The sequence below is a fragment of the Hypanus sabinus genome, chromosome 6, assembly GCF_030144855.1.
Source record: "Hypanus sabinus isolate sHypSab1 chromosome 6, sHypSab1.hap1, whole genome shotgun sequence".
Classification (NCBI taxonomy): Eukaryota; Metazoa; Chordata; class Chondrichthyes; order Myliobatiformes; family Dasyatidae; genus Hypanus; species Hypanus sabinus.
In genome coordinates, this window is record NC_082711.1 from 166,141,166 (window position 1) to 166,167,087 (window position 25,922).

A 25,922-nucleotide genomic window follows, 5' to 3' on the forward strand; every position below is an offset into this window, starting at 1 on the left:
TGTTAAATTTTCATCAGCAATCATCTTGGCAATCTCATCAATGAATTTCTCTGTTGCTTCATGAATAGCAGACGCTTTATCACGGCAAGTCTTTAAAAATTTGATGCTGTGCCTTTTCTTAAATTTCTGCAGTCAGCCTGCTCTGGATTTTCACAATTTCCTTCAATTTTCAGTTTTTTGTCATAGATTTTGGTTGTTTCATAATAAGCATATCTTTTAAGCAATATGTATTTACTCTGCTGACCATTTATTCTTTCAATACAATGACATCTTCATTTTTCACTCTCTGCAGAGTTTTTCTATTTTGCATTAACTTTTTTTTCCTTTTTCAATCTTTTCATTATTATTAATATCAACAAAATAAAATTGATACATAGATAATGGGATTACAAACATACACATTTCAACTGAACATGAAAGAATACATAAGCAATGTTTACAGTATAAATTAAGTATTCCCAAATCATGGACGATACAATTTACAAATAAACAAAGCAAATCTAGGTATATCATAATATATATTTAAAAAAAAACAGAAAAAAGAAAAAGAAGAAAAAATTATGCAAAAAACTAATCTAATAATTTAATAACTAATAAGGGGGAAAAAACAAAAAAGAGAAAAAGAAAAAATGGGAAAAAAAGGGCTGTTTATAATATCTCACAAAAATACAAAATCATCAGTGTCATCAACTCCGATCCTCTCAACATATATAAAATCGAAACTGGAAAAACAAATAGGCTCGGAACAGGGTCATATTACATCATATGAAAATATTGAATAAATGGTCTCCATAACTTTTCAAATTTAATAGGTATCAAATACAACACTTCTAATTTTTTCTAAATTTAGACATAACATAGTTTGAGAAAACCAATGAAATATGGTAGGAGGATTAATTTCTTTCCAATTCAACAAAATAGATCTTCTAGCCATTAAAGTAAGAAATGCAATCATTCGACAAGCGGAAGAAGATAAATGGAGTGAGTCCATCATTGGTAAACCAAAAATTGCAGTAATAGGATGAGGTTGTAAATCAGTGTTCAATACTGTAGAAATAATATCAAAAATGTCCTTCCAATGTTTTTTCAAAAGCGGACACGACCAGAACATATGAGTTAAAGACGCTATCTCAGAATGACATCTGTCACAAATAGGATCTATATAGGAATAAAAATGAGCCAATTTATCCTTGGACATATGAGCCCTATGCACAACCTTAAACTGTATTAATGAATGTTTAGCACATATAGATGATGTATTAACTAATTAAAGAATTTTATCCCAATTCTCAATAGGGATAGTAAGGTTAAGTTCTCTTTCCCAATCATTTTTAATCTTATAGAAGTGCTCTGAACGTATCTTCATAATTATATTGTGAAGTTTTGATATTAGCTCTTTCTGACAAGGATTTAGTTCAAACAAATTCTCCAAAATACCTGAAGACACAAAATTTGGAAAAGTAGGAAGTACAGTATTTAAGAAATTCCTAATCTGTAAATATCTAAAAAAATGAAATCAAAAGACATAAAACAATTATCCAAAAATAAATCGGAAAATCGTAGTAATCCTTTAGTCTTCCCAGCTGAATAAGCTTGGTTTATAATAGAAGAATAAAAAAAGCAATTGGATACAATAGGAATATTTAAAACAAACTGAGTCAACCCAAAAAATTTCCGAAATTGAAACCACATACGTAAAGTATGTTTAACTATCAGGACGTCAATTCGTTTCGGCAATTTAGAAAGAACAAAGGGAAGAGAAATCCTAAAGTAGAACCCAGTGCAAATCCTTGTACAGATTTAATTTCTAGATTCACCCAATGAGGGCTAAAAGATATATCCCAATCTTTTAACCAACATATCAAACATCAGATATTAACTGCCCAATAATAAAATCTAAAATTAGGCAATGCCAATCCACCTTCCTTCCTTGCCTTCTGTAAATATTTTTTACCTAATCTAGGATTTTTATTCTGCCATATATATGTGGAAATTTTTGAATCAACATTAGCAAAAAAAATTTTGGAATAAAAATTAGTACCGCTTGAAATATATATAAAAACTTGGGTAAAATAACCATCTTAATAGCATTAATCCGACCCATCAGAGATAAAGATACTGGTGACCATTTAGTAAACAAACATTTAATCTGATCGATTAAGGGTAAAAAATTAACCTTAAATAAGTCCTTATAGTTTTTTGTGATTTTAATCCCTAAGTAAATAAGAGTCATTAACTAATTTAAAAGGTAAATTTCCATAAATTGGAACCTGTCTATTTAAAGGAAACAATTCACTCTTATTAAGATTTAATTTATACCCAGAAAAATCACTAAATTGAGCCAACAATGATATAACTACAGGAATGGATTTCTCAAGATCAGAAATAAATAATAATAAATCATCTGCATATAATGATAGCTTATGTATATCTGTACCACGATTAATGCCAAAAATGTTCTGTGATTCTCTGATAGCAATTGCCAAGGGTTCTAAAGCAATATCAAATAATAATGGACTAAGAGGACAGTCTTGTCTAGTACCCCAAAATAAACGAAAAAAGAGAGATCTTTGATTGTTAGTAAGCACCGAGGCTACTGGAGTATGATATATCAGTTTAATCCAGGAAATGAATGTCGGACTAAAATTAAACTTCTCAAGCACATTAAGTAAGTATGGCCATTCAACTCTATCAAATGCTTTCTCTACATCTAATGAAATGACACATTCTGAAGTGCTATGTGAAGGAGTATAAACAATATTCAATAATCTCCTAACATTGAAAAAAGAATAGCGATTTTTAATAAAACCAGTTTGATCTTCCGAAATAATTTGGGGTAATACCTTCTCCAGCCTGGATGCCAGTAACTTGGAAAAGATCTTGGAATCTACATTCAATAAAGATATTGGTCTATAGGATGCACAGTCAGTAGGGTCTTTATCTTTCTTCAATATTAAAGAAAGGGAAGCTCTATAAAAAGATTGTGGCAGATTGCCCAATCTAATTGCTTCTTCAAAAACTCTGCATAACCGAGGAGAAAGAGTAGCGGAAAAACATTTTAAAAATTCTACTGTGTACCCATCTGGACCTGGTGCTTTCCCAGAATTCATAGAGGAAATAACCCCTTTAATTTCTGCATCCGTAATTTTGGAAAATTCAATTTCCCAAGAAAATCACACATGGTATTATGATCATGAGGGAATTCAGAATGATACAGGGAGGTATAAAAATCTTGAAATGGTTTGTTTATCTCATCATGGTTAACTGTCAGATCCTCATTCTGCTGATGGATCTTAGTAATTTGACGTTTAACCAAAGCATTCTTCAATTGACTAGCTAACAGTTTACCCGATTTATCACTATGTATATAAAAATCAGATCTGGTTTTCATTAATTGATTTTCAATCGAAGATGTAAGTAATAAACTATGTTCCGTTTGAAGTTCAACCCTTTGTAAAGCTCCTTACTAGGAGCAATCGAATATTTCTTGTCAATCTCTTTAATTTTATCAACCAATAAAAGAGTTTCCTTCTTAATGCATTTTCTCAGACCAACAGAGTAGGAGATAATCTGTCCATGTATACATGCTTTAAAAGTGTCCCAAAGTGTTCCGCAAGAAATATCATCTGTGGAATTAGTTGAAAAGAAGAAATCGATCTGTTCCTTCATAAATTTAATAAAATCCGGATCTTGCAGTAAGGTAGAATCAAATCGCCATTGTCTAGCACTAGAAGCTGTATCCGTAAATTTAATAGAAAGTTTTAATGGAGCATGGTCAGAGGTAGCTATAATATCATAATTACAACCAATTACTGACGGAATAAAACAAGAGTCAATAAAGAAATAATCAATTCTCGAGTAAGAATGATAAACGTGAGAAAAATGAAAACTCTTTGTCCTTAGAATGCCAAAATCTCCAAATATCAAAAATTCCATTATCAGTCAAAAAAGAGTTAATACAAGTGGCCGACTTATTGGGTGAAGTCTGAGTAGATACAGATTTGTCCAACAAAGGATTTAAACAACAATTAAAGTCACCACCCATTATTAACTTATATTCATTTAGATTAGGTAGAGAAGTAAATAAGGACTTAAAAAAATCGGGACAATCCACATTTGGAGCATAAACATTAACCATAGCAACCTTTTTGTTAAAAAGTAAGCCAGTAATTAACAAAAATCTACCATTTGGATCCGAAAAGATATCATGTTGGACAAATGCAATAGAGGAGTTAATAAAAATTGAAACTCCCTTTACTTTAGCATTCGAATTTGAATGGTACTGTTGACCCCGCCTAAACCTAAAAAAGCGATAATTGTCCTCTTTCCTCACATGAGTTTCTTGTACAAAAATAATATGAGCATTAAGTCTTTGGAATACTTTGAAAATCGTTTTCCGTTTAATTGGATGGTTTAAGCCATTAGTATTCCAAGAGACAAAATTAATGGTCTGAGCCATATTTCTGAAATCATCCCTTTGGTATATAAACGGTTAACCAAATTATGAACTCATGCACCCGGAAGAGGAACAAAAATAAGGGGCGGACCCGGAAGTGACAACATCACGGACATTTTAGTAGTTTAAAATTAGCCCAAATGAAGAAACTAAAAAAAACTGATGTAAGGAACATAAGATTTAGGGGGAAAGAAACCACCCCCCACCCAAGAAGAAAAAAGACCACCCCAGCCAGGAAAAGGCTGGGAAAAAGGACAGATGAAACTAAATCTACCCCCATATCAGCAGAAGACAACTCCTTATATAAAGGATAAAAAAAAATCCACCCAAACTCTAAAGAAATAATAATCACTATACTAAAACCAAACTTCTTAATATTATTGATAGTTAAAAAAAACAAAAAGAATATAATCACTAGTAACTTATAAATTGGGTTAAAACCCAAACAAACCAAAAAAAAAATTTAAACTGTGAAAAGAGATGCATTATAGGAAGAAGACTAGAGAAAAAAAATGATCAAATCAAAAAAAAGCCAAAAATATTTGAGAAGAAACCGCCATCTTAGTAAAAAAAATTCAAAGGATTAATAATAATGACCAAAGATAAAGTACAGTGGTTGAAGTAAGTAAAATAAAAAGATTAGTATGTTGAAAAAAAAACTTTAATTAGAGTATAAAATATAGAGTAAACCTACACCAATAGCCAGAAACAAAATCTGGTTTTGGAAACAAAAACCATCTTGCACAATCAAAATCACTCATTTGTTAGAGATGAGAATCCGTAGCAGTAGCGAAGTTCTCATTCAGAAAGCTTCTGGCTGCAGATGTAGAAAGGAAAACACGCCGTGGTGCATTCGGAGGCGAGATTCTGAGCTTCGCAGGGTATAAGAGCGCAGGTTTTAGATTTTTCTCATAACATTCGGATATCAGAGGTTTAAAAAGAAGCCTTGCCTTCATTACTTCTGGTCTAAAATCTTCCATTAATCGAAAATTGTGATCTTGAAATTTGACCATCCCTACACGCCGAGCCACACGAATAAGTTGCTCTTTAACATGCACATAGTGAAATCGGACAATTACAACCGGTGGTTTAGCTGAAGCACTTGGTGATCGACGCATAATTCTGTGAGCGCGATCGAGTAACAGAGGACAGTCTGGGAATACAGAAGGGAACGCATCCTTTAAAAGTTGAGCAAAGTACTTCGAGGGGTCTCCTTGTTCAATACCTTCTGGGAGACCAAGTATGCGTAAGTTCTGTCTTCTGGACCGATTCTCAAAGTCGACACTCATGGCTTTAAGTGTTTCCACCTGTTTAATCGTCAAAAGTAATTTCTGCTCCGGTTTTTCAATTATCAAGTCTTGCTTCCGAGCGTCCTCTTGCAAAGTTGCGATTAGAACTTGCTGCTGGTTAACTACTGAATCCGTCTTATCCATTTAATCTTGAAAAGCCTTTATATCTTGTTTAAAAATTTGTCGTCGTTCTTCAAATTTTTCATTTAAAACCTCCAATAATATTTCATAAGTCAATTCAGTGCGTTTAGGATCGGCCTTTTTCTTCTTCCCGTTCCCGTTAGGATCCTTCCCAGGTTCTCACCCTTTAGATCTAAGAGTCATTTCTGTATTCATTTCTTCAAAAATTCACAGAAAACTCTTAAAGGTAAGTCCAAAAAAGTAGCAAGAATCTTTTGATGTAGGTAAAAGTAAGTTAAATAAGGGTGATCATAGGTTAAGAAAAGTAAAGGTTATGGAGCGAATCTGAAACAATGCTCACTCCATGAGCGTCTCCTGCTGACCCTCTGCATTAACTTCTGTTTATATGTAAAGTCAGTTCTCAGAAATGTCTGTGGTGCACGGAGACTTGCGGATCATCTGGGAACTTTCCCAGCACCTTTTCCTTTTTGTGATGTCATGTCAGTGCTCGAAAAAAAAATCTTGGGTTCCCTAAAGGTTAAGTTGGTGGTAAGGAAGACAAATGCAATGTATTCCTTTCAAGAGGACAAGAATATAAAAGTAAAGGTGTATTTCTGAAGCTTTATAGGGCACTGTTTGGACCACACTTGGAGTATTGTGAGCAGGTTCAGACCCTTTGTCTAAAAACATATGTGCTGGTATTGAAGAGGGTCCAGTGGAGGTTAATGTGAATTATCCCAAGAAGGAAAGGGCAGCATTTGATGAATCTGGGCCTATGCTTTCTGGAATTTAGAAGAATGGGCGGGGGGGGGGGGCGGGATCTCATTGAAACTTATCAAATATTGAAAGGCCTAGACACAACGGATGAGGAGAAGGTGTTTCCTACAGTGGGGATGTAGGGACCAGAGGGCACAGCTTCAGATTACAAGGATGTCCCTTTGCAATAGAGATGGGGAGGAATTTTGTTAGCCAGAAGGTGGCGATTTTCTGGAATTCATTACCACAGATGTCTGTAGAGATCAAGTCATTGGGTATATTTAAAGTGGAAGTTGATAGGTTCTTGATTAGTAAGGGTGTCAAATGTTACAATGAGAAAGCAGAATGGGGTTGTGAGGGATAATAAATCAGAGATGATGGAATGGTAGACCAGACTTGATGGGCCAAATGGCCTAATCCTGCTCTTATGTCTTATGTTCTTATGGCCTGTCAATATTGCCTGGATGGTTTTTGGATGTTCCTTGATCTCTGGAAGTTCCAGGTAGCCCACACTAACATTTTTACCATCAACAAGCTTTGGTATTTCCCTGGAGACACTAAGTGATTGCAGATGTTGTAATCTGGATTTAAAACCAAACTGGCGGTCAGGCAACATCTGGAGACAGAGATAGTTGATGTTCTCCTGATGCAATCTAAATGTGTTCTTCTGCCTCTGTAGATGCTGCCTGACTGGCTGAGTTCCTCTAGCAGTTAGCTTATTTGATAATTATTTGCTTCTGTCATCCAAGCTATTACTGTAGTCTGTGAACATCTGGACCACCAACATAGATCTCTGTGGCAACCTATAATTCAGTCTCTCAACCAGAATATGAACTATTTATTCCTGCTATTTGTTAACCAATCTTTAGTGTAGATGAGTAATTTAGCCTAATCCTATAAGCTGTAATTTTGTTCGATAACCTTTTATGTGGCGCCTTAGTGAAGATGTTCTAAGGTCCAAATTTATGACATCCATTGGCTCCTGCCTCTCAAAAAATACTGACTGATTTATCAAAAATGATTTACTACAGTGGCTCTATCTGGTCTGGTTGTTACCTTCTAACTCCCTACTAACATGTCCTGTGAAACTGGACCTGTGAAAAATTATCTCATAGAAATATATAGAATTCATATGGAACTTGATAGGGTGGTTTACCATTTTCTGCCTTCTGCCGATAGTGGAGTGTACATCTGCTATCTTTCTGTAATAAGAAATTCATTTTCAGACCTAAGGAATTTAAAAACAATCACCATCTCCTTAGCCACCTTTTACAAAATCCCGAGATGAAGATCATTGGATATTAGGAATATTCTGTTCAATTTTATGCTGATTTCATTCACTCCTGATTTACTTTGGATCTCTTGTTCTCCATTACTTCTGGGAAATTTTCTGTACCTTCACCCACAAAGGGGAAACAAAAAAGTACTTACTTTCTGTGTTATCTTCTCATTATAATTTCTCTTACATCAGTCAGTAAAGGTAGCACTTAGCCTTTGTTAATTGTTATTTGCAAATTGACAGTTTAATATTCTTTCCTTGATTGGTGTCATTGCTTCCCTTCCCTTCCCTTGGTTTGAAAATTTCACAATCCTCAGGCTGTTCTTGGCTGTATTGTTTATTATTCTGTTCCTGAAACAGTTCAGGAAATGTATAAGAGCTGGGATGTCATAGTATATAAATGCTCTTTTATCCTGAGAGCTTGGTAGTAATCACTTTGATAGGATGATCTATAATTTTGTGATTGTGATCTTTTTAATTTTTAATTAACATTTGTATTTTTTGTAATTAAAATGCAAAGCTGTCAGATAAAGCCCAAAGTGGAAAATCGCTTGCAAATCTTTTTTGGGATGGTGGCTGAGGTATTGCTGATGTGTGTCATCTTGTAGATCTGGACTGGATGAGTGTTGTACCTCTGTCTGTGTAAAGCCCAGTAATGCTCTACATTGACACACTAAGGACAGCCATTTGAGCAAGTACTGTTCTGCGATCTGTTCTTTAAATTGCACCATTCCTTGAGGGGAAATGGAAAAACTAGAAGCATGGCAGCAATAAAAATCTGCAGACAAGTGACTTCCATTTGCAATTGGATATGAGCTTCTTTGTGTCTTTTCTTCAATAATCTCGGTCCATTCAGTGAATTTAATTGTTCCATATTTCCTTATGATGTAGGCCGTTGAGTTTGTGCTAGCTCTTAGAACATTGCTATCAATCCTATTCCCTTAATTTACTTCCTTGATCCACTTCTTTGCATTTTCTAATGATGGGAACTTTCTTTACGGTTTTAACCTACGCCTTTCTTTGATTCAAAAGCTCCACTGGATCCCAGAAATCGCTTAAAAATGCTTCTATAACTTGGGCAAAAACTGAAGTGTACATTCATCCAATTATACAGTTATACATCACTGTTCACTATCAGTTTCTTTTTCAAGTGACAATATTTAATGTGTGAGACTGAGTGTAGATTGGTTATTCTACTCTTCAAATTTTTTAGGTAAGACTGAGAAGTCACTACATAGCAGAAGCATGACTAGAAACCTGTTGCTTCTTCACCAACACTCCTTCCCCTTTTTCACACTTTAATGATGTAACATTATATCATCTAAAATTTCCAGTCGCTTTCCCAGCTGGGCCTTGATAAATATTATTTTATAGAATGATTGAATTTTGTAATACTGAGTTCTGAAATACATTATCAATTATGCATTGTGGATCCATTTTGCGGATAATCATCAAGACTTATTCACCTACATTCTTTTTTTTTAAACTTTTCATTCAATTATTTCCTGTCCTCAAAAGTTACTGTCAGTTGTCTTCACCAGTTCTATGCCCTAAAATTCATCTTCATAAACCACATTTTAGATCTTCCTTTAATTGTTTAGGAAGATATCTTAATTAAACCTGTGCTTGAAGAATTTTGACTGATTAACAAATGGAAATTATTTATCTCATTTTACTTAAAGTGTATGTAATTCTGAATTCTGTTAATTTTCTTTATTATAATTTATAGAGCACTGGTTTCCTTTTAAAACAAAATAACCAAATCCTGATTCTTAATGTTTGGGAATAAAACCATGACAACAGCTTACACTTTATTAAATTATTGCGTGCAATTAAAATTAATTTTGTTGAAGTTATATAAAACAAGGGAGCTTTTTTTAAACAGCTGTATTGTCAATCATTGTATTTTTAATCTTATAACTATACTTAATCTTCAGAACACATGGGATAGCACATTTGTTTTATCATAGTCATCTGTCTATTGCCATATTCTGAACACCCAGTGATGCCATGTTAAATTTGAATACATGTTCCATCATGAAATAGCATAGAGTACTTAGGATGTCCCTTATCAAGTGCGACTGCTGAATTGTGGGTAAGTTTTTCATGTGCCAGAGGAGTACTACTTAACTATTGTTGTTGTGTAGACCGTTGATAGAGCAGCTGGAACACTGTTCAAAGTTTAAAAAGTTCAAAGTAAACTTTATTATCAGAGTACTTGTATGTCACCACGTAAAACCCTGAGAATCATTTTTCTGCGGGTGTACTCAGCAAGTCTATGTAATAGTAACTATAACAGAATCAATGAAAGATCAACAAAATGATGACAAACTGTGCAAAAGCAAAGATAAATAAATAGCAATAAATAATGAGTGCATGAAATAACAAGTCCTTAAAGTGAGATAATTGGTGGTGAGAACATCTCAATGGCTGGGCAAGTGAGTGTAATTATCCCCTTTTGTTCAAGAGCCTGATGGTTGAGTGGTAGTGACTGTTCCTGAACCTGGTGGTGCGTATCCTGAGTATTTTGTATCTTCTACCCAATGCTGCAGTGAGAAAAGAGCATGGCCTGGGTAGTGAGGATCTCTGGTAGACACTGCTTTCCTCATCAGGGACAGAGTAGAATCATCTACTTGTACCATGGTGGTTGAAATGCATGGAACTATTTTTATCTTCCTTCAATTCATCTTGAATTGAATTAAGCGATGCTTTCTGCCTGTGATAGTAAGGGCTTTATATGAAATGAAATACGGCAGTACTATTCCTTTGGGCTTCAGCACTTAGTGGTAAACCCCTCACAGTTTGCAACATGTTGTGGTTCTTGCTCAGTGAGTGCTCTATGAATTTGAGATCCAGAGTATTGTGGAGACTGGATGATTGGATGCATTTGGAGAGGAGATGGGTTAAGTTTTGAAAGGTTGGGATATTGAGGGTTATAGGCAATTGGCACAGAAGAGGAGACAATGCCTAGGGCAGGGGTCGGCAACGTTTACCACTGAAAGAGCCAATATGGACCCATTTCCCACAGAAAAGAAAACACTGGGAGCCACAAAACCCGTTTGACATTTAAAATGAAATAACACTGCATACAACGGTTTTTTTTGCCTTTATGCTATGTATAAACAAACTATAATGTGTTGCATTTATGAAATTGATGAACTCCTGCAGAGAAAACGAAATTACATTTCTGCATGCAACAAAAACATTTTGAACTCCGAAAAAAAGACGTTGGGTTGAAGGTTACTCCATAGTTAGCCTACCTTGGATCGAAGAATTAAAAGGAAGCGCGCACTGGCGGGTGTCAGGCATTGGCAGTGGTGATGTATATTAATAGCGATAAAAAACACGTTGTAGCGGTGTAGCACTACACGCAGCGCTAAAATAAAGACACTGCAGTCAAAGGTAACTATTCGAACTAAACAGCCTTGATTTAAAGCCTCCCTCAACCCGTCCCCGTGGGTGCGGATGCTCCAAAAGACACGTACTCACAAACCCCCGTAGGCTATCTCCCTTAGCTGGAACGGTGGCTAATTGTGAGCCAGTTCGGATGTGCCAGGAAATGGGGTCTCCACAACGTTTTTAGATTGTACAAGGTCACCATAATCTTCAAATTTCGAATTACATTTCAAAAACTAACAAACTACGGGGAGCCGCAGCACAGAGATGAAAGAGGCGCATGCGGCTCCGGAGCCGCGGGTTGCCGACCCTTGGCCTAGGGCATATCAGCCATGATCATATTCAATGACAAAAAGGCTTGAGGGACCAGGTGGCTTTCAGCTCTTGTTTCCTGGTGTTCTTGTGTTCTCTGACATTGGGGTGAGGAGGAAGAGTTCTGAATATCGTATGTATCTGATGTCAGGAAAATGCCAATGAATATTTTCAGTAGAACTTTTCAGTTGTTCTTTCAATCAGTAAATCACATCCACCTGTAGAAGTTTGTGATCCTTCGACTCAAAGAAAGCAACGTGTTTATAATTATTGATCACAGTTGCACACTATGTCAAGTCTGCAGGTAGCGAGCAGCACAACCAGTCATCTTTAAACATCATATTTTTACTAAAACCAAGCAAACTTTTTGTAATTGTTTAAAAGGGTGTTGTTAGAATCCGCTTAGAATACTGTTGTCAGTTCTCTGCCAATCAGTGGCTAATCTTCAAGGCCTCTAGGAGGTAAAAGCTGAAATACTGGTTTGAGTAATTTTGTTCATAACTGCAGCTTTACAAATTCTATCAGTGCAGTGCACCATATATTAATGCTCATTGATTTAAACTGCAAAATGTTAACAACTTTGGGTACACAGCTGAATTTTAATACAAGGCTTTAAAAGTGATCTGGGAGTGAGAGCATTGTCCTGGTAGCTTTGAATATATTGTATACTAATAATATTTTTCCATGTATTCTTTTCATTATCCAGTTTTCTACCCGGTAACTATATTGCATGGATGACTTATAATATTATAAGTTAAAGATTGCTGTGTTTTACAGTTGCCACATTTTATTTCATATACATCTCCTAAAATGCTGTCCAGTAAATCTTTAAACTCTAGTTCTAAATTTCCATTTTCAATCCACTAACCCAAGTTAGAGACATTAGAAACAAAAACTTGATGCTGCTTATTATTTTGTTAGTGTTATAACAAACAATTGCCTGAGTTTGCTTTTTTAATTTAGATTTTCCTCCCATGGATGCCACTTTTTCCCTCGCATCCCCCTTCAGGGGAGGACTTCACTACAGCTACTGTCAATGCCACTCCACAATTGGCCAGCAGGAAGCGCAATTGAAATGGGGCGAGTTGGATTCTGCCTGCTTTCCTGCCACCTCACCCCACCTGACATGGAATGCATTGGTACTGCGTGGCGCTTCATCTAGCGGCCCAGTTGAGAACTGACAAAACTTACCAAGCTGAGGCAAGTGAGTTGGAGTGACAGGCAGTCTCGGGACTCGAACTTGCGAGCTTTGTTTGCAAGGCTGTTGGGTTGCCTTTGTTTTTTCATAAAGGGAATGGAATGGACAGAAAAAGATTAAGGGTGTATAGCTGGCAGGGTTCCAGCAACGTACTGCTTGATAATGGGGAGCATTTTATGGATTGTAATAAATTGGCAGAAACTTTGGTTTTCCCTGAGATTTTAGTTGGGTGTCTCCTTGGCCCATTTCATGAACTTCTATTTGTTAATTTTGTTTGATTAATCCAATGAAGTTTTTTTTAGTCACTATTCATTTTAGTTTAATGATAGGTACAAATCTACCTAGTTCTTAATTTTACCATTTTTACCGTCTGTTTAATTGAAATCTCTGAGTTTGCAGGTGAAGCAGTTAATGCCTGGTTCACAGTTGTAATTCAATTACCATTTCAAAGTCATTCATTATATCATTTTTATATTACTGATTATAAATTGTATATTGCATGTCCAACTGATACTTTAGTAATAATGGTGTCACAAGTGTTTATTGCAGCCAAAGGCATTTGTTATGGTAGAAGTTGATAAGTGTGCATGTAGTATAAATAATTAGTATAAATAATTTGTGTGTACTTTATTCAGTGATCCTTCTTTGGATATCATCATTTAATAAGACAACATATAAGCTGTATAATTTTGCCTTTAGGTGGATTTCTGTGAGCCAAAACAGTTGCAAAGGCCCATTTTTATTTTCACAGCTCCACTAATGCACTGAGGAAAATTTGCTTTGACTTCACCATAGGTTCGCTGGTGAATATGAAAATAAAGTCTGCTGTTTTCTTGCCATAGGAACTCTCTTGAAGTTAACAGATACCTTCATTCTCTGAAACTATTGGTGGCTTCATTACTTTGGTTTATTTTTAGAGATTCCAAATAATTGCGATTACCCCAACAGTATAATTATTTTCTACCCTCTGCCCCACTCCTTGTAAGTAACCAATAAAGGTTGCTCTTGTAAGACTCGCATCTGTCCAAAGTATTGTCATTTTGCATTACCAATTTATTTTTGAATTCCTTTTCTATTGGCACTTCAGTATGGGTCTGAGTTGGCCAACTGGACAGGTTCCAGGACTTCGTGTTTACAGTTTGGATATGTGAGAAAGGGATGCCTTAGCTCTGTTAATGTTTTGCCATAATGGGAAGTTAATTGACCTTTGCTTAGCATCTCTTATTTTCTCTACCTTGCTACTTGCATTTCACATCTCTCAACTGCCCCACCTTCCCCATAGAAAACAAAATGCATAATCTGGTCAAAAATATTTTCTCAATGAATTTTTTGTGCAAATACACAAACCCTGCTATGTAAATATTACTCTTAACTCCTATACATCGTGTATTATTTATTTGTTTGTTTGTTGGGATACAATGCAGAATAGGCCCTTCCGGCCCTTAAAGCTGCACTGCTTAGCAACCAGATATAACTCTAGGGCAATTTACAATGACCAATTATCCTTCTAACTGTTATGTCTTTGTTCAGTGGGAGGGAACCACAGCGCCTGAATTGAACTCAGGTCTCGAAAATGACCCAAGCTGTAAGAGTGTTGCATTAACACATGGCACCTTTGCATGCAATTTTCTTGCAAGCAGAGTAGAATAAAGAAATACAATAGAATCAATGAAAAACTACAAAGACTGACAAAGCAACAAAGGTGCAAAATAACCCAAACCTCTTATTTTATTGGTTAGCTAGCCTTCATATTTTATTTTTTCTCTCATTATGGCCTTTTAAATTCCCTTCTGTTGGTTTTTAAAAGCCTCCCAATCCTTTACCTTCCACTAATTTTTGCTATATTCTATTCCCTTCCTTTTGCATTTATGCTATCTTTGACTTCCCTTGTCAGCCAAAGTTGCCTCATCCTCTCTTTAGGATATTATGCCTTTTGGGTGTATCTTTATGGTGCCTTTGGAATTGCTCCCAGAAACTCTAGCCATTGCTGTTCTGCTGTCGTCCCTGCTAATGTCCCATTCTAATTAACTTTGGCAGGCTACTTTCTCATGCTTCTGTAATTACTCCACTCTAATACTGACACAGCTGATTTTAGTTTCTCCTTCTCAAAATGTAGAGTGAATTCTATCATATTATCGTTACTGTCTCCTAAGAATTCCTTTACCTTAAGCTCCCTAATCAAATCTGTCATTACATAAAACGCAATCCAGAATTGCTGTTTCCCCAGTCGACTCAGCAGTAATTTGCTCTAAAAATCCATCTTGTAGGCATTCTACAAATTTCCCTTCTTGGGCACCAGTGCCTACCAGATTTTCCCAATTTACCTTGTATGTTTTGAAATATTTATGATTATTTTAGCATTGCCATTTTTACATGCCCTTTCTATCTCCTGTTGTAATTTGTAGTCCACATCCTGGATTCTGTTCAGAGGTCTGTATATAACTCCCATCAGGGTTTCTTTTACCCTTGCAATTTCTAAACTCTACCCACAAAGACTCTACATCTTCCTATCCTTTGTCAGCTCCTTCTACAAATAGAGCTGAGCTGCCCCACCCTCTCTGCCTACCTGGCTGCCCTTTCTTTGGATGTTAAGCTTCCACCTATGATCTTCTTTCAGCTCCAACTCAGAGATGCCCACAACACCAGACCTGCCAGTCTAAACTGTGCTACACGATCATCTACCTTACTGTGTGCATTCAAATATAACATCTTCAGTCCTCTGTTCATCACCTTTTTTGATTTACACAGTTAATGTATTCTACTGACTGTAATTTTGCCCTATTGTCTGCTTGTCCTTCCTCATAGTCTCAGAACACACTGTATACCAACAGCCCCATCCTCAGCCAATCACACTGATTCCTATTTCCCTACCAAATTAGTTAAAACCCTCCCCAACAGCTCTAGCAAACCTGCCCACAAGGATATTGGTGCCCCTCAGGTTCAGATGCAACCCGTCCTTTATATACAGGTCATGCCTTCCCCAGAAGAGATTCCAATGATCCAGAAATCTGCAACCATGCACCCTGCACCAATTCTTCGGTCATGCATTTCATCTGCCAAAACATCCTGTTCTTGCCCTCACTGCTATGTGGCACAGGCAGCAATCCAGAAGTTATTATCCTGGAGATCCTGCTTTTCACCTCTCTGTCTAGCTCCCTATAATTCTCAATCTCCAAGGAACAGTAGTTTGATGCACTTTGTGCAGATGTTGTATCAGACAGACTGGAGGTCTCCCTTGTTTCCCACATCTCACACAAGAACATACTTCAGATCCATTCTCAGTGCACTAGCTACGTACTCACAAAAAAGAAAACTTACAAGAAACTTTCTTACTTAGCTTAGAACCTCGCCTATGCTTGCCCAAGCCTGTTGAGCCAATGCAGGACTACTCTAACAATGGCCACTCTGCTTACACCTCCTTTCTTTTTATTGGCCATGTGCTGATTGCAACCTGCTGAGAAAAATAGCTGAAAAATTCCCGAGCTCTTTTTAAACTTGTGCTGCATCACAATGGGCAACCTCTTGCAATGACTTTTACCCGCCGAGAAAAAAGGACCAAGAGGTCCATTCTTCTGAATGAACCTTTTTATTTGTCTGTAGCTTTGTGTTATCCAGTTCCCAGAGACAAATCCAATGTGACATTAAATTTGTAAACAATCTTTCTATCATCTGAAATACACACAGAATATCTACAATCACTTGGTATCGGATCCAGATCAGTTTTTGCCATATACAGCATGGTGCAATGAAATTTCTTGTTGTATAAAGCTCCGGAGTAAACTATATACAAGATATTAATAAATCCAATAAGTACAGCGACAAGTGCAAAATGTTGCAAAGTATCCTGCAATTGAATTTTAGGTGGCTCATTAATATTTCTGTAAACCTTAAATCCCTTGCTATCACGCCAGCTGTCTTATCAATGGAAATATTAAGGAATTGCCCTTGATTTTGTTTGCAAAAACCAAAATTTAGAGGTGGGAAAATTAATGTGAATCTGTTTTCCTTCATTTATTTGGGATGGAGCAGATGAACACTATCTTTAAAATGAGGTGGTTTTTTTCCTGTAGTATTAAACTACTTTCTGAAGAGTATTTGTTTGCTAATGGACTTCATTTTCTCTTCCTCCCTCACAATCTTTTATTTTTCCAGACACGGCTGAGGTCTGCCATACTCCAGCTCCAGCTCCCGCTCCAAGCCCTGTGAATATAACAGTCAGACCCGTGGATAGTGTGCCTTTCCTATCCCAGGTCTTGCCATCATCTCCACCTTGGTGAAAAGTTTTGAAAGCAGCTGCCATGCTATCAGTGGCTGAATTAGAACCTACCGATCAGCAGGTTTGCTGTTCCCCAAAATGAATTAAACCCAGGATCTTCACTTAATTCTATCAAGTAGAAGAAGAAGAAGAAGAAGAAGGAAAAATCTTCTGGTTTTTCTCCAAGGAGAAAAAGAATCGGTTTGTGGTTTTACTGACTATGTAAAATTGTGGTCTAATGTCCAGACTCTGGATTTAATGACTAGTTACAAGTAGGTTATACATCTGTCTGCATCATTCCCGTATTTCCATCTGGGAATAGGTTGGTGTTCCATGTTTCATCAGGAATGGACACTAGTACAAACATCTGAAAAATCCACACAGCAGTTATACCGATGGACACTGTTCTGTCAGAACAGGAATGTGAAACTGATTGCAATTAGTGGAAGGCTGAGGAAATGCATGTGGATACTCTTTGCTGTATGTGGTCACCACTGATAAATCATCTTATTGTCCAAGTGAAATTGATTATGCTGGGGAATGATAGACATCAAGTGGGGGAAAGAAACGGAACAATTCCTAGATGGACAGCCTGGAATGTGCAGGTGTTTAAAATGTTATATAGTACCTGCACTTATCTTAGAATCTGTATTCTCATAAATTGTCATTTACTATATAAGCGAGTGTGGAAGTTGCTTTGTTTAAAAGAATTCTTTGTTTAAAAGAATGCTTGGAGTCACATTGGTGTTACATTGCACTGGTGTATGAATTCCCCTATATTAATGAGGGCTTGAAAATGGGCATCAAATACAAGACGGTGCTGGTTTTTATTGTACTGTTTTTTCTGTGGCTCCAGTTTTTGGTTTTGCTGTTTGTTCTTTGTGAAAAAGTAAACACACACATGCACACACACACACACACACACATACACACACACACACACACACACCTTGTGCTTTTCAGAATCACAGGTTGGTTACAGCACGGAGCCCCTTGGAGATCATGGTAGTGCCACGAAAGAGCAATTCAGCTAGTCCCTCTTCCCACAACTCAGCACATATTTTCTTTTCCGATATCTTTCCAGTTTTCTTATGATTGGATCAGTTTCCACTGTCCTTCTCTTTCAGTGCAATCCAGGTTCTAGACTATGATATTTTTTTAAAGTTATCGTATTTTATTGTTGGCTCTTTTTCTTGTCATCCATCTCTATGCAAAATTCTCCAGTCCTTCAACTTTATTGCCAATAGGAACAGTTTCTCTTCTCTGTTTTGACCCTTCATCATTTTAAGTATTTTGCACAACCTTCTCCACCTCTCAACTTTGGCTTCTCCACTACATCTGGGGAACCAAAGTTCCTCATCTCTGGAATCATTCTAATTATACTATTCTGTTGTCTCTCGAAGACCTTCATTTCTTTCCCAAAGTGTGATGCCAAAAAAGGCACATGGTACTCCAGTTATAGGCAAACCTTTTTTTAATCACACTTCATCATGACCTCTTGCTCTCTATGCCTTTATTCATAAAAACCAAGTTTTTCTATGCTATGTAGTTGCTTTCTCAGCCCTGTTACTTTTAACAGTTAATGCCCATATGCCCCAATCTCTGTTGCTATACCATTTTAGATAATTGTTGCCTCTAGAATGTGTTCTTCAAGTGTAGAATTTTATATCCATAAATACTGGGACTTCGTCAAATTTGAGGTCTGAGAAGTCCAGCATTCTGATAATTTTCGTTTGAACCAGCAGATTTTAGAAACAAATGGTAGTTATAATGCTATACTGAATTTGTCCACTGCAACACTGGCAGTAGTCTTGAGGAAGTGACCTCTGTATATCCAGGTCCTAAATTGAAGTAGCCTTTTTTCATGAAGGAAATGGTTGACATTGTCTCTGCTTTGTTTCTCCTGACGTTATTAATGATTTCAAGACAAATGACAGTGACAGTTTTGGGAATCTCTGTGTTGGCACATCGCTCCCTGCATGTATTTCTTCAAAACTAACAGTCATGTCTTATTATTTAAAAAGACTACTTTTAAGTGAGATTTCTGTGTACAGAATCTTTCTGAGCACCACTTGCTTTTTTTCTGTTGGATTGCTGATTTGTTCATGGTGGCATTTCCAGTGCCCATGAATGGGTAAAAATAAAACATATATTTAAAATGTTTTGGGATCCAATGGATAACTGTCCTGAGTCATGCAAAAAATGAAAGATCATTTTTGGAGAAGTGGTGAATTGAGCAGAAATCCCTCTCCTAATCTGATTGCTGCCTAGCTGTTTCTGCATGTGGATTAGGATTGATAAAACAGCCCATGTGTTAGAATATCCAGCTGATGCTCATTGTCACGGGTCATGCATGAAAAATGGATAGTGTGAGGCACTAAATGGATGTGGTTGCCTGCAAAGGCAAGGGCAGTAGGAAGAAATATAGGAAAAAAAACTACTAATTGAATTGTGCACTTTAATTTTTGAGTTGCTCAATTTATTTTCCATGACGATTGAAATGTTGACTGACCATCATCATTCTTCCATTTTTATGGCACGCCAAACAGACAAGAAAAGGACCCACTTTGTTTTTCTCATGGAAGTTTAACTACGAACCTGTGGTGTCCAAGACCAGATGTAATTTTGTTCTCTTAAATGTGCAGCATTTTGGAAATTATTTCCTAACATGAAATTTCTCACAGTTACTCACTTTTAATTTTGTTTTACAATTCAGTCTTCTGCGTTTTAACTGTCCTGTATTTTTAATGAGCTACAGTACTTAATATGCTGTGGTTTAATTTTATGCCAGTTCATGTGGTGATAGTCCTGTAACACATTTTAAAATCCAAAATATCCCATGTCCATAAGTCATTGGAGTACTGTAGTTTATAGTTTCTTACAGAGGATTAGTCTGCCTCATTTTTGTGATTGGTGATTGCACTTATAGTATGATCCATAATTAAAAATTCTCATAAGCACATGAGGGTTTTAATATTTTTTATTGCTTTTGTTATATCAGAACACTCTTTACTCAAAATGTAATCTTACATGCATAAAAACATCAATTTCTTTACTATCTGAATATCAAAGTTTGTGTCTGATATAGTACATTGTATCGGAATTGAGGATAAGTTCTTCAAATTTGGGTCCTTTTCCAATTTTTCATGCAGGATTAAGTGGATTATTGGGGAAGTACTCTTTGAAAGGACAAAGCAACATTTTTTTGACAGATGTTGTTCTTCATGGGAGTGTCCTAATGAAAAATAGATTGGAATTAAACCAACTAGTATGAAGATTATAGAAATGTCCTGGGTTCAAATAAAAGGTTTTACTTTAAACTAAAATACCATTTGAGGGAACGAACAACAAAAAAGGAAAATGTCAAAGGCTGGAAATGTACAGCCATTCCTTCATTATGGAGCACAAGGAAACGGAAGTTAATGTTTAGTATTTATTTATAACAAAACTATTTTTTGCCACGTCACTATGCGTTTGATGAAATTAATAATTGTAAATTAGAGAAGATGGCCAATTTTCCTTATCATTGCTTTTCATGTGCATATGTTGAAATACTGTTTACAACTGTGCTCTGTACAGTGATGCTGCTTACTACCTCAGCAACCTTTTTTTTCCACTTTCCTCCTTGGGAAATAACACAACGTGACCCATTATACATGTTTAAAAGTTGTTGAATTATGCACCCTGTTGTAACTTTAACATGTTTTTGCTGACCTATTTTGTTACAATTATGCATTCTGTATGTATGTAATGCATTGCTGCAGTATTTTATTTTACTTATTCTGCTTTATGATTTAATCATGGTTGAAAGCAATGATGATTTTGCTGCCCAAGATACTTACTGCCTTATTTCCCTAATTGATGATGTCAACTTTGGGTGATCTGTGTTTTGGGGGGGGGAAAGAGATTATCAGCTTTTATAAGGAAATTAAACTGTTCTGTGTCACCTATATAAAAAAAATATAATTTAAGACAGTTAAATAATTGGCCATTCCTCTCTAGGTGTGCTGTTGCTATGTTTGCATGTAGTTCACTATGCATTTAATGGCAAAACCTTCACAGACCATGAATTATAATGCATTTTCATTTGCCAAATAATGGTTTACTAGGAGTAAATTGATCATGTTGTGCCCTGCACTTTGGGTGCTCAGCAGTTAACAACTGGTAAGGATTTCTTTAGTTTGACTTCTGAATCTGCAGCAGTTTATGGCTGATACAAGAAGGCCTGAAATTTAACGTTAATGGATCTGGTTCACAAGTTCAAATATTATTGATGAATAGAAAAATGAATACATTGAAACATGTGATGGTTGTAAATTTGCACAAAATAAAATTGCATAACCAATTGGATTAATAGAGGGAAAAAACTCAATGTTTTCAGGCGAGGAATACACCATTCATATCAGCTCTGATCTTTACTTCTAGTACAATGCTAATCTATTGATTCTACTCTTGGAACCCAGTGTGGTCTTCAGTTGTTTTAGCCCATCCACTCCAAGATTTGACATTGTGTGTTAATAGATGCTCTTCTGCACCACAGTTGTAAGGCATGGTTATCTGAGTTACTGGTCACCTTCCTGTCAGTTTGAACCAGTCTGGCCATTCTCCTCTGATCTCTTTTATTACAAGGCGTTTTCACCTGTAGAGCTGCCCCATCTGGCACCAACAATCATTCCAAGGACAAAATCACTTAGATCCCATTTCTTCCCCATTCTGATGTTTAGTCTAAACAACAACTGAACCTTTTGACTGTGTTTGCATGCTTTTATGCATTGAGTTGCTATTGCATGATTGGCTGATTAAATATTTACATTAATGAGCAGGTGTACCTAATAAAGTGGCCACATATCCTTTTGGTCAACTAAGGATAGTTTCTAAATGGCAACCTTACAATGTACATACACCAACAATAGGACACAAACTTGTTTGAAAGAAGTGACATGGATTTTGTTTTTCAGTTATTCAATTCAGCTTGAAATAATATCACATTTTGACGTTTTCCTACTGCTAAAAGTGCTTCTCCGTGCTCTGAGTTAAGGAGAAATGTTTGATTTTTGACACAATAGTGTAATTTGCATGAGCATTATGGATTCCCCATAGTCACAGAAATTGAAATATACATTTAACTGGTGAATACTTAAACCTAACTTTGTTGGCAACATTTCCTCAATTATACTGTTCCTGCAAAGTCAGTGAAGTGCTACATGGAACGTCTTATTGAATGTAGAACTTTTATAAGAGAATTAAATTAGAATTGAGAAACACTCTTTCTAACAGTATGGTAGAAGTTTAGAATCACCTCCCCCCTTGATCTTGAGCCTTCAAGATAAAGTATTTGGAACATTTTTAACAAGAATGGCAATAACATATGAATAAGCCAAGATCAAATTAGTAGGTAGAGCAAATGCAAGTGAATAAATTGCACTTTTTTTTGCTGTAGATCTCTGAACATTATTTCAGGCAGCAATGTCCATCAAAAGTCAATGATTGTTGATTAAACTGGAGAGATCAGGAGTTGAAATGCATGTTATTGATCCATTGTTCACAGATGCTACATACTGGGGAATATAGGAAGGAATATTTTAACATCTCCATGAGGAGTCTGTACTGGAGTGAGCTTTATACTATTTGTGTTTAGACCTATGTACAAAAACATTGCAATAACTTTTCCAAGTCATTAGTTTTAAAAAAAATGAAATGGGAATTTTAAAATAAAACATGTCTTTGGACTGACTGTTAGAAGTGGCATACCTTACTGATGGAGTTCCTATATTTTAATTTTACTGTTGCTAATGTCTGTTTAAGGTTTCTTCCATGAATTAAAAATGTAAAATGAAACTAAATTACTTGTTTGAAACAGTAAAACTTCTGCTGGCAGGTTTTAAATTAACCCAGTATAGTTCACAATCTGTACTTTCATTTTGTCTCTTTATGGGGGCAATACTGCTTAAAGTGGTAATTACCATCATGGTTGAGTATGTGTCCTTTTAAGACCACCTCAAAAAAGATGTACAGCTGGCTCTTAATTTGCTAATGATACTTCTCAGATGGTGCTGCAAGGAGCTAGATTTCTTGGAGCATCATTTGTATACTTTTGATTTGAATGAGCCTGAAAATATTTCCTTAAGGGAAAAGTTCTCAACTTTTTTCTCCATGAACCCGGAATGCTGTAACTTGTGGAGGGGAGGTGCATTTATGTTACAAGGAAATATTATCACAAATGGGTGCAAATTTGGCTTTGATTCATTTTTCAAAAAAGATTATTGATTGTTGTATATTAGTCCCCAGTGTCAAGCATATGATGTTGTAAACTCTTCAGTTCTTGATCTTTAGTACAAATTAGCTTATTTGTTAATTTCTTCTTGGATAGCTTGTGTTTGCCTCTCCAGCACACCTTCGTATGCCAAATTTTGGCATGCTGATACAGAATGGATTACCTAAATCAATTCTTTTTTTTCTATTAGTTGACCTTTAGCTAGCTTCATGAGCAATACAAGACCTAATCGAACCAGAAATCATACCAAAAGAATAAGCTTCCACCGTTATATATATCACGTGTTGAAAACCTCACTTTAAACGTGCTGAAATCTTTTCGTGAAAGTACAGCAACCACTGTAAGAAACTGGATTTTAGTACTTTTTAAAATTTGTAGTGAATTTTGCTAGCTAGTTCCTGATACTTACCACTCCTGAGGTATATTAGTTATAGGAGCATAAGACCCAGGAGCAGAACTCAGCCTTCTGGCCCAGCTAGTCTGCTCTGCCATTCCACCATGACTGATCTATTATCCCCCTCAACCCCACTTTCCTGTCTTTTCCCGTAACCTTTGACGCCTTACTAATTAAGAACTTACCAGCTTCTGCTTTAATTATACCCATTGACTTGGCCTGGAGAGCCGTCTGGCAATGAATTCCACAAATTCACCACCTTCTGGTTAAAGAAATTGCTCCTCATCTATTCTAAAGGGCCGATCTTCTGTTTTGAAGTTTTACCCTCCGGTCCCGGACTTCCCCCCCCCCCCCCCCTCCAATATTACATTATATTACACCTGCCGAAGGGTCTCGGCCTGAAATGTCGACTGTTCTTTTCTCCAAAGATGCTGCCTGGCCTGCTGAGTTCCTCCAGCATTTTGTGTGTGTTGTTTGGATTTCCAGCATCTGCAGATTTTCTCTTGTGTTTGTGATTATATTACACCTGCACATTTCATGCATAACATCAGCAAACTAGTCCCTTCCCACAATAACTTAATTGAAAGACTCCACTCTTCATTCCATGAAGTTTACCACTGATAAGCACAGGTACTCTCGAAATAAACTTATGAAGGTGTCCTGCAACTCTAAATAATATTTACAAATAGAGTTCTCAATTGAGTGTTATGGAGGCAGCTTAATACTTGCACTGTATATATAAATTTCTGTCTGCTGTTCCTGCAGTGATGTCCACAAAAGGATATGAACATCACAGCACAAACCTCGAAGCTTTCCTAGAAACTAAAGTAGTTCCTAACCCTTTAAAACTGCAGTCTGCAAGCAAAATAAAAGTAGTTGAATGTCTGTAAGTGATTTCATTTTAGGATTCATTTTTACAGTCGCTAATCCTCCCTATTCAGGTTTATAGTCATCTGTGAATCGCTTCCAACTACTAGTTTTCTTGCTAGGTCTGTTGGAGTGTGAGGAGCAAATGTGGTTTCGTGAGTTAGATCCCTTCCAAGAGAACATCTGGAGTGATCAGTGCTGCACTGTTGGCCATGCATACCCATGAGGTATCAGCACTTGCAGTCAGTGCTTTTTCCATCATTGCCTATTTTTTTTTAAGATGTATTTTAATTAGTTATGTTTTTGAACACACTAGATGTACTGTGTTTTGCTATCAAGCCTCATCATCTGCAGCAAAGACACCTGCTGCCATACTCTGCTTGTATTAAATTCTTAAAACTACCTTTTATGTCTACTGCTCTGCCTAGTATTTGCATATAGTACAAAACTGTGTCAAGATAAAGAAAAATTATTTCTGTTAAATTCTTGTGTTCCAATTTATTTTTTTTTTTGCTTTTATATCTTGTGCTGTATATTCAGTGTAACTTTTAGCAGGAAGAAAATGTTACCTGACCATAGATTTGTAGATAACCTGTTCAGTATGTATTATTGAAACTTTGAATAAATTTCTTTTTGTTACTACATGTGACCCCTTTCTATTTAAATGACTGGGCTTCTAGGTTTTCAAATCAGGCCCTAATAATGGTGGAGACTTCATAAAGTTGGAGGGAAGGTTGTAGTTAGAGAAATAGCCTGGTATGAAAATTGGAGAGGGGAATGCAGGAAGGTCTACAAAAGAAACACATTTTAACTGGGGCTATGCTGAAATAAATTGCAAACCAGTTTTACACACTACCAAGGTGATTTTTTTGAAAATGTGTCCAGATAATCTGGCAGTGCTGACACACTTAATTGCTCTGCTTCTCAGTAATCTGCCACTAGATGGTGTGTGAGTTTGGCTAGAAACATTTCTCCCCTTTCTGTTCTGAAGATAAATATGGGGTCACAAGCTGGCAGAGTGACCTTTGCATTGCAAGTTACAAAGGAAGATAGGCAGCCTTTGGAGATGGAGACATGAGTAAATACAACATGATCCAGTTACTGGATGGTGTTTGAAGAACACCCTATTTCTGTCTGCTTGTAATTACCAAAGCTGCATCTTCATTTCAGATCTAGTGTTGTCGGCCAGGACTGTAGCGGTAACCAGATTTTATTTCCAGGGACGCCCCATGCTTAGCACGGTCATTCCTGATGCTTTGATAACTTGGAAGTGTGACAAGATTTGCACAGGATCTGTAATGACCAGAACATAGACCTTGATGCCAA

The 25,922-nt window shown here is 36.4% G+C and overlaps 1 protein-coding gene across 5 annotated transcripts in view; it reads left to right on the top strand.

Moving 5' to 3' along the window:
- Positions 1-25,238, top strand: part of LOC132396055 (vascular endothelial zinc finger 1-like) — a 55,995-nt gene extending 30,757 nt beyond the window's left edge. For 2 of the 5 annotated variants that reach the window (XM_059973388.1, XM_059973392.1), the window contains 2 exons: positions 12,572-12,808; positions 16,959-17,094. In XM_059973388.1, coding sequence (XP_059829371.1) covers positions 12,572-12,789 — 218 coding nt within the window. In that variant the 3' untranslated portion in view covers positions 12,790-12,808; positions 16,959-17,094. Of the gene's footprint in view, positions 1-12,571; positions 12,813-16,958 lie in introns of all 5 variants that reach the window. The other 3 variants (XM_059973390.1, XM_059973393.1, XM_059973389.1) reach the window with 2 other exon arrangements.
- Positions 25,239-25,922: the final 684 nt, after the last annotated feature.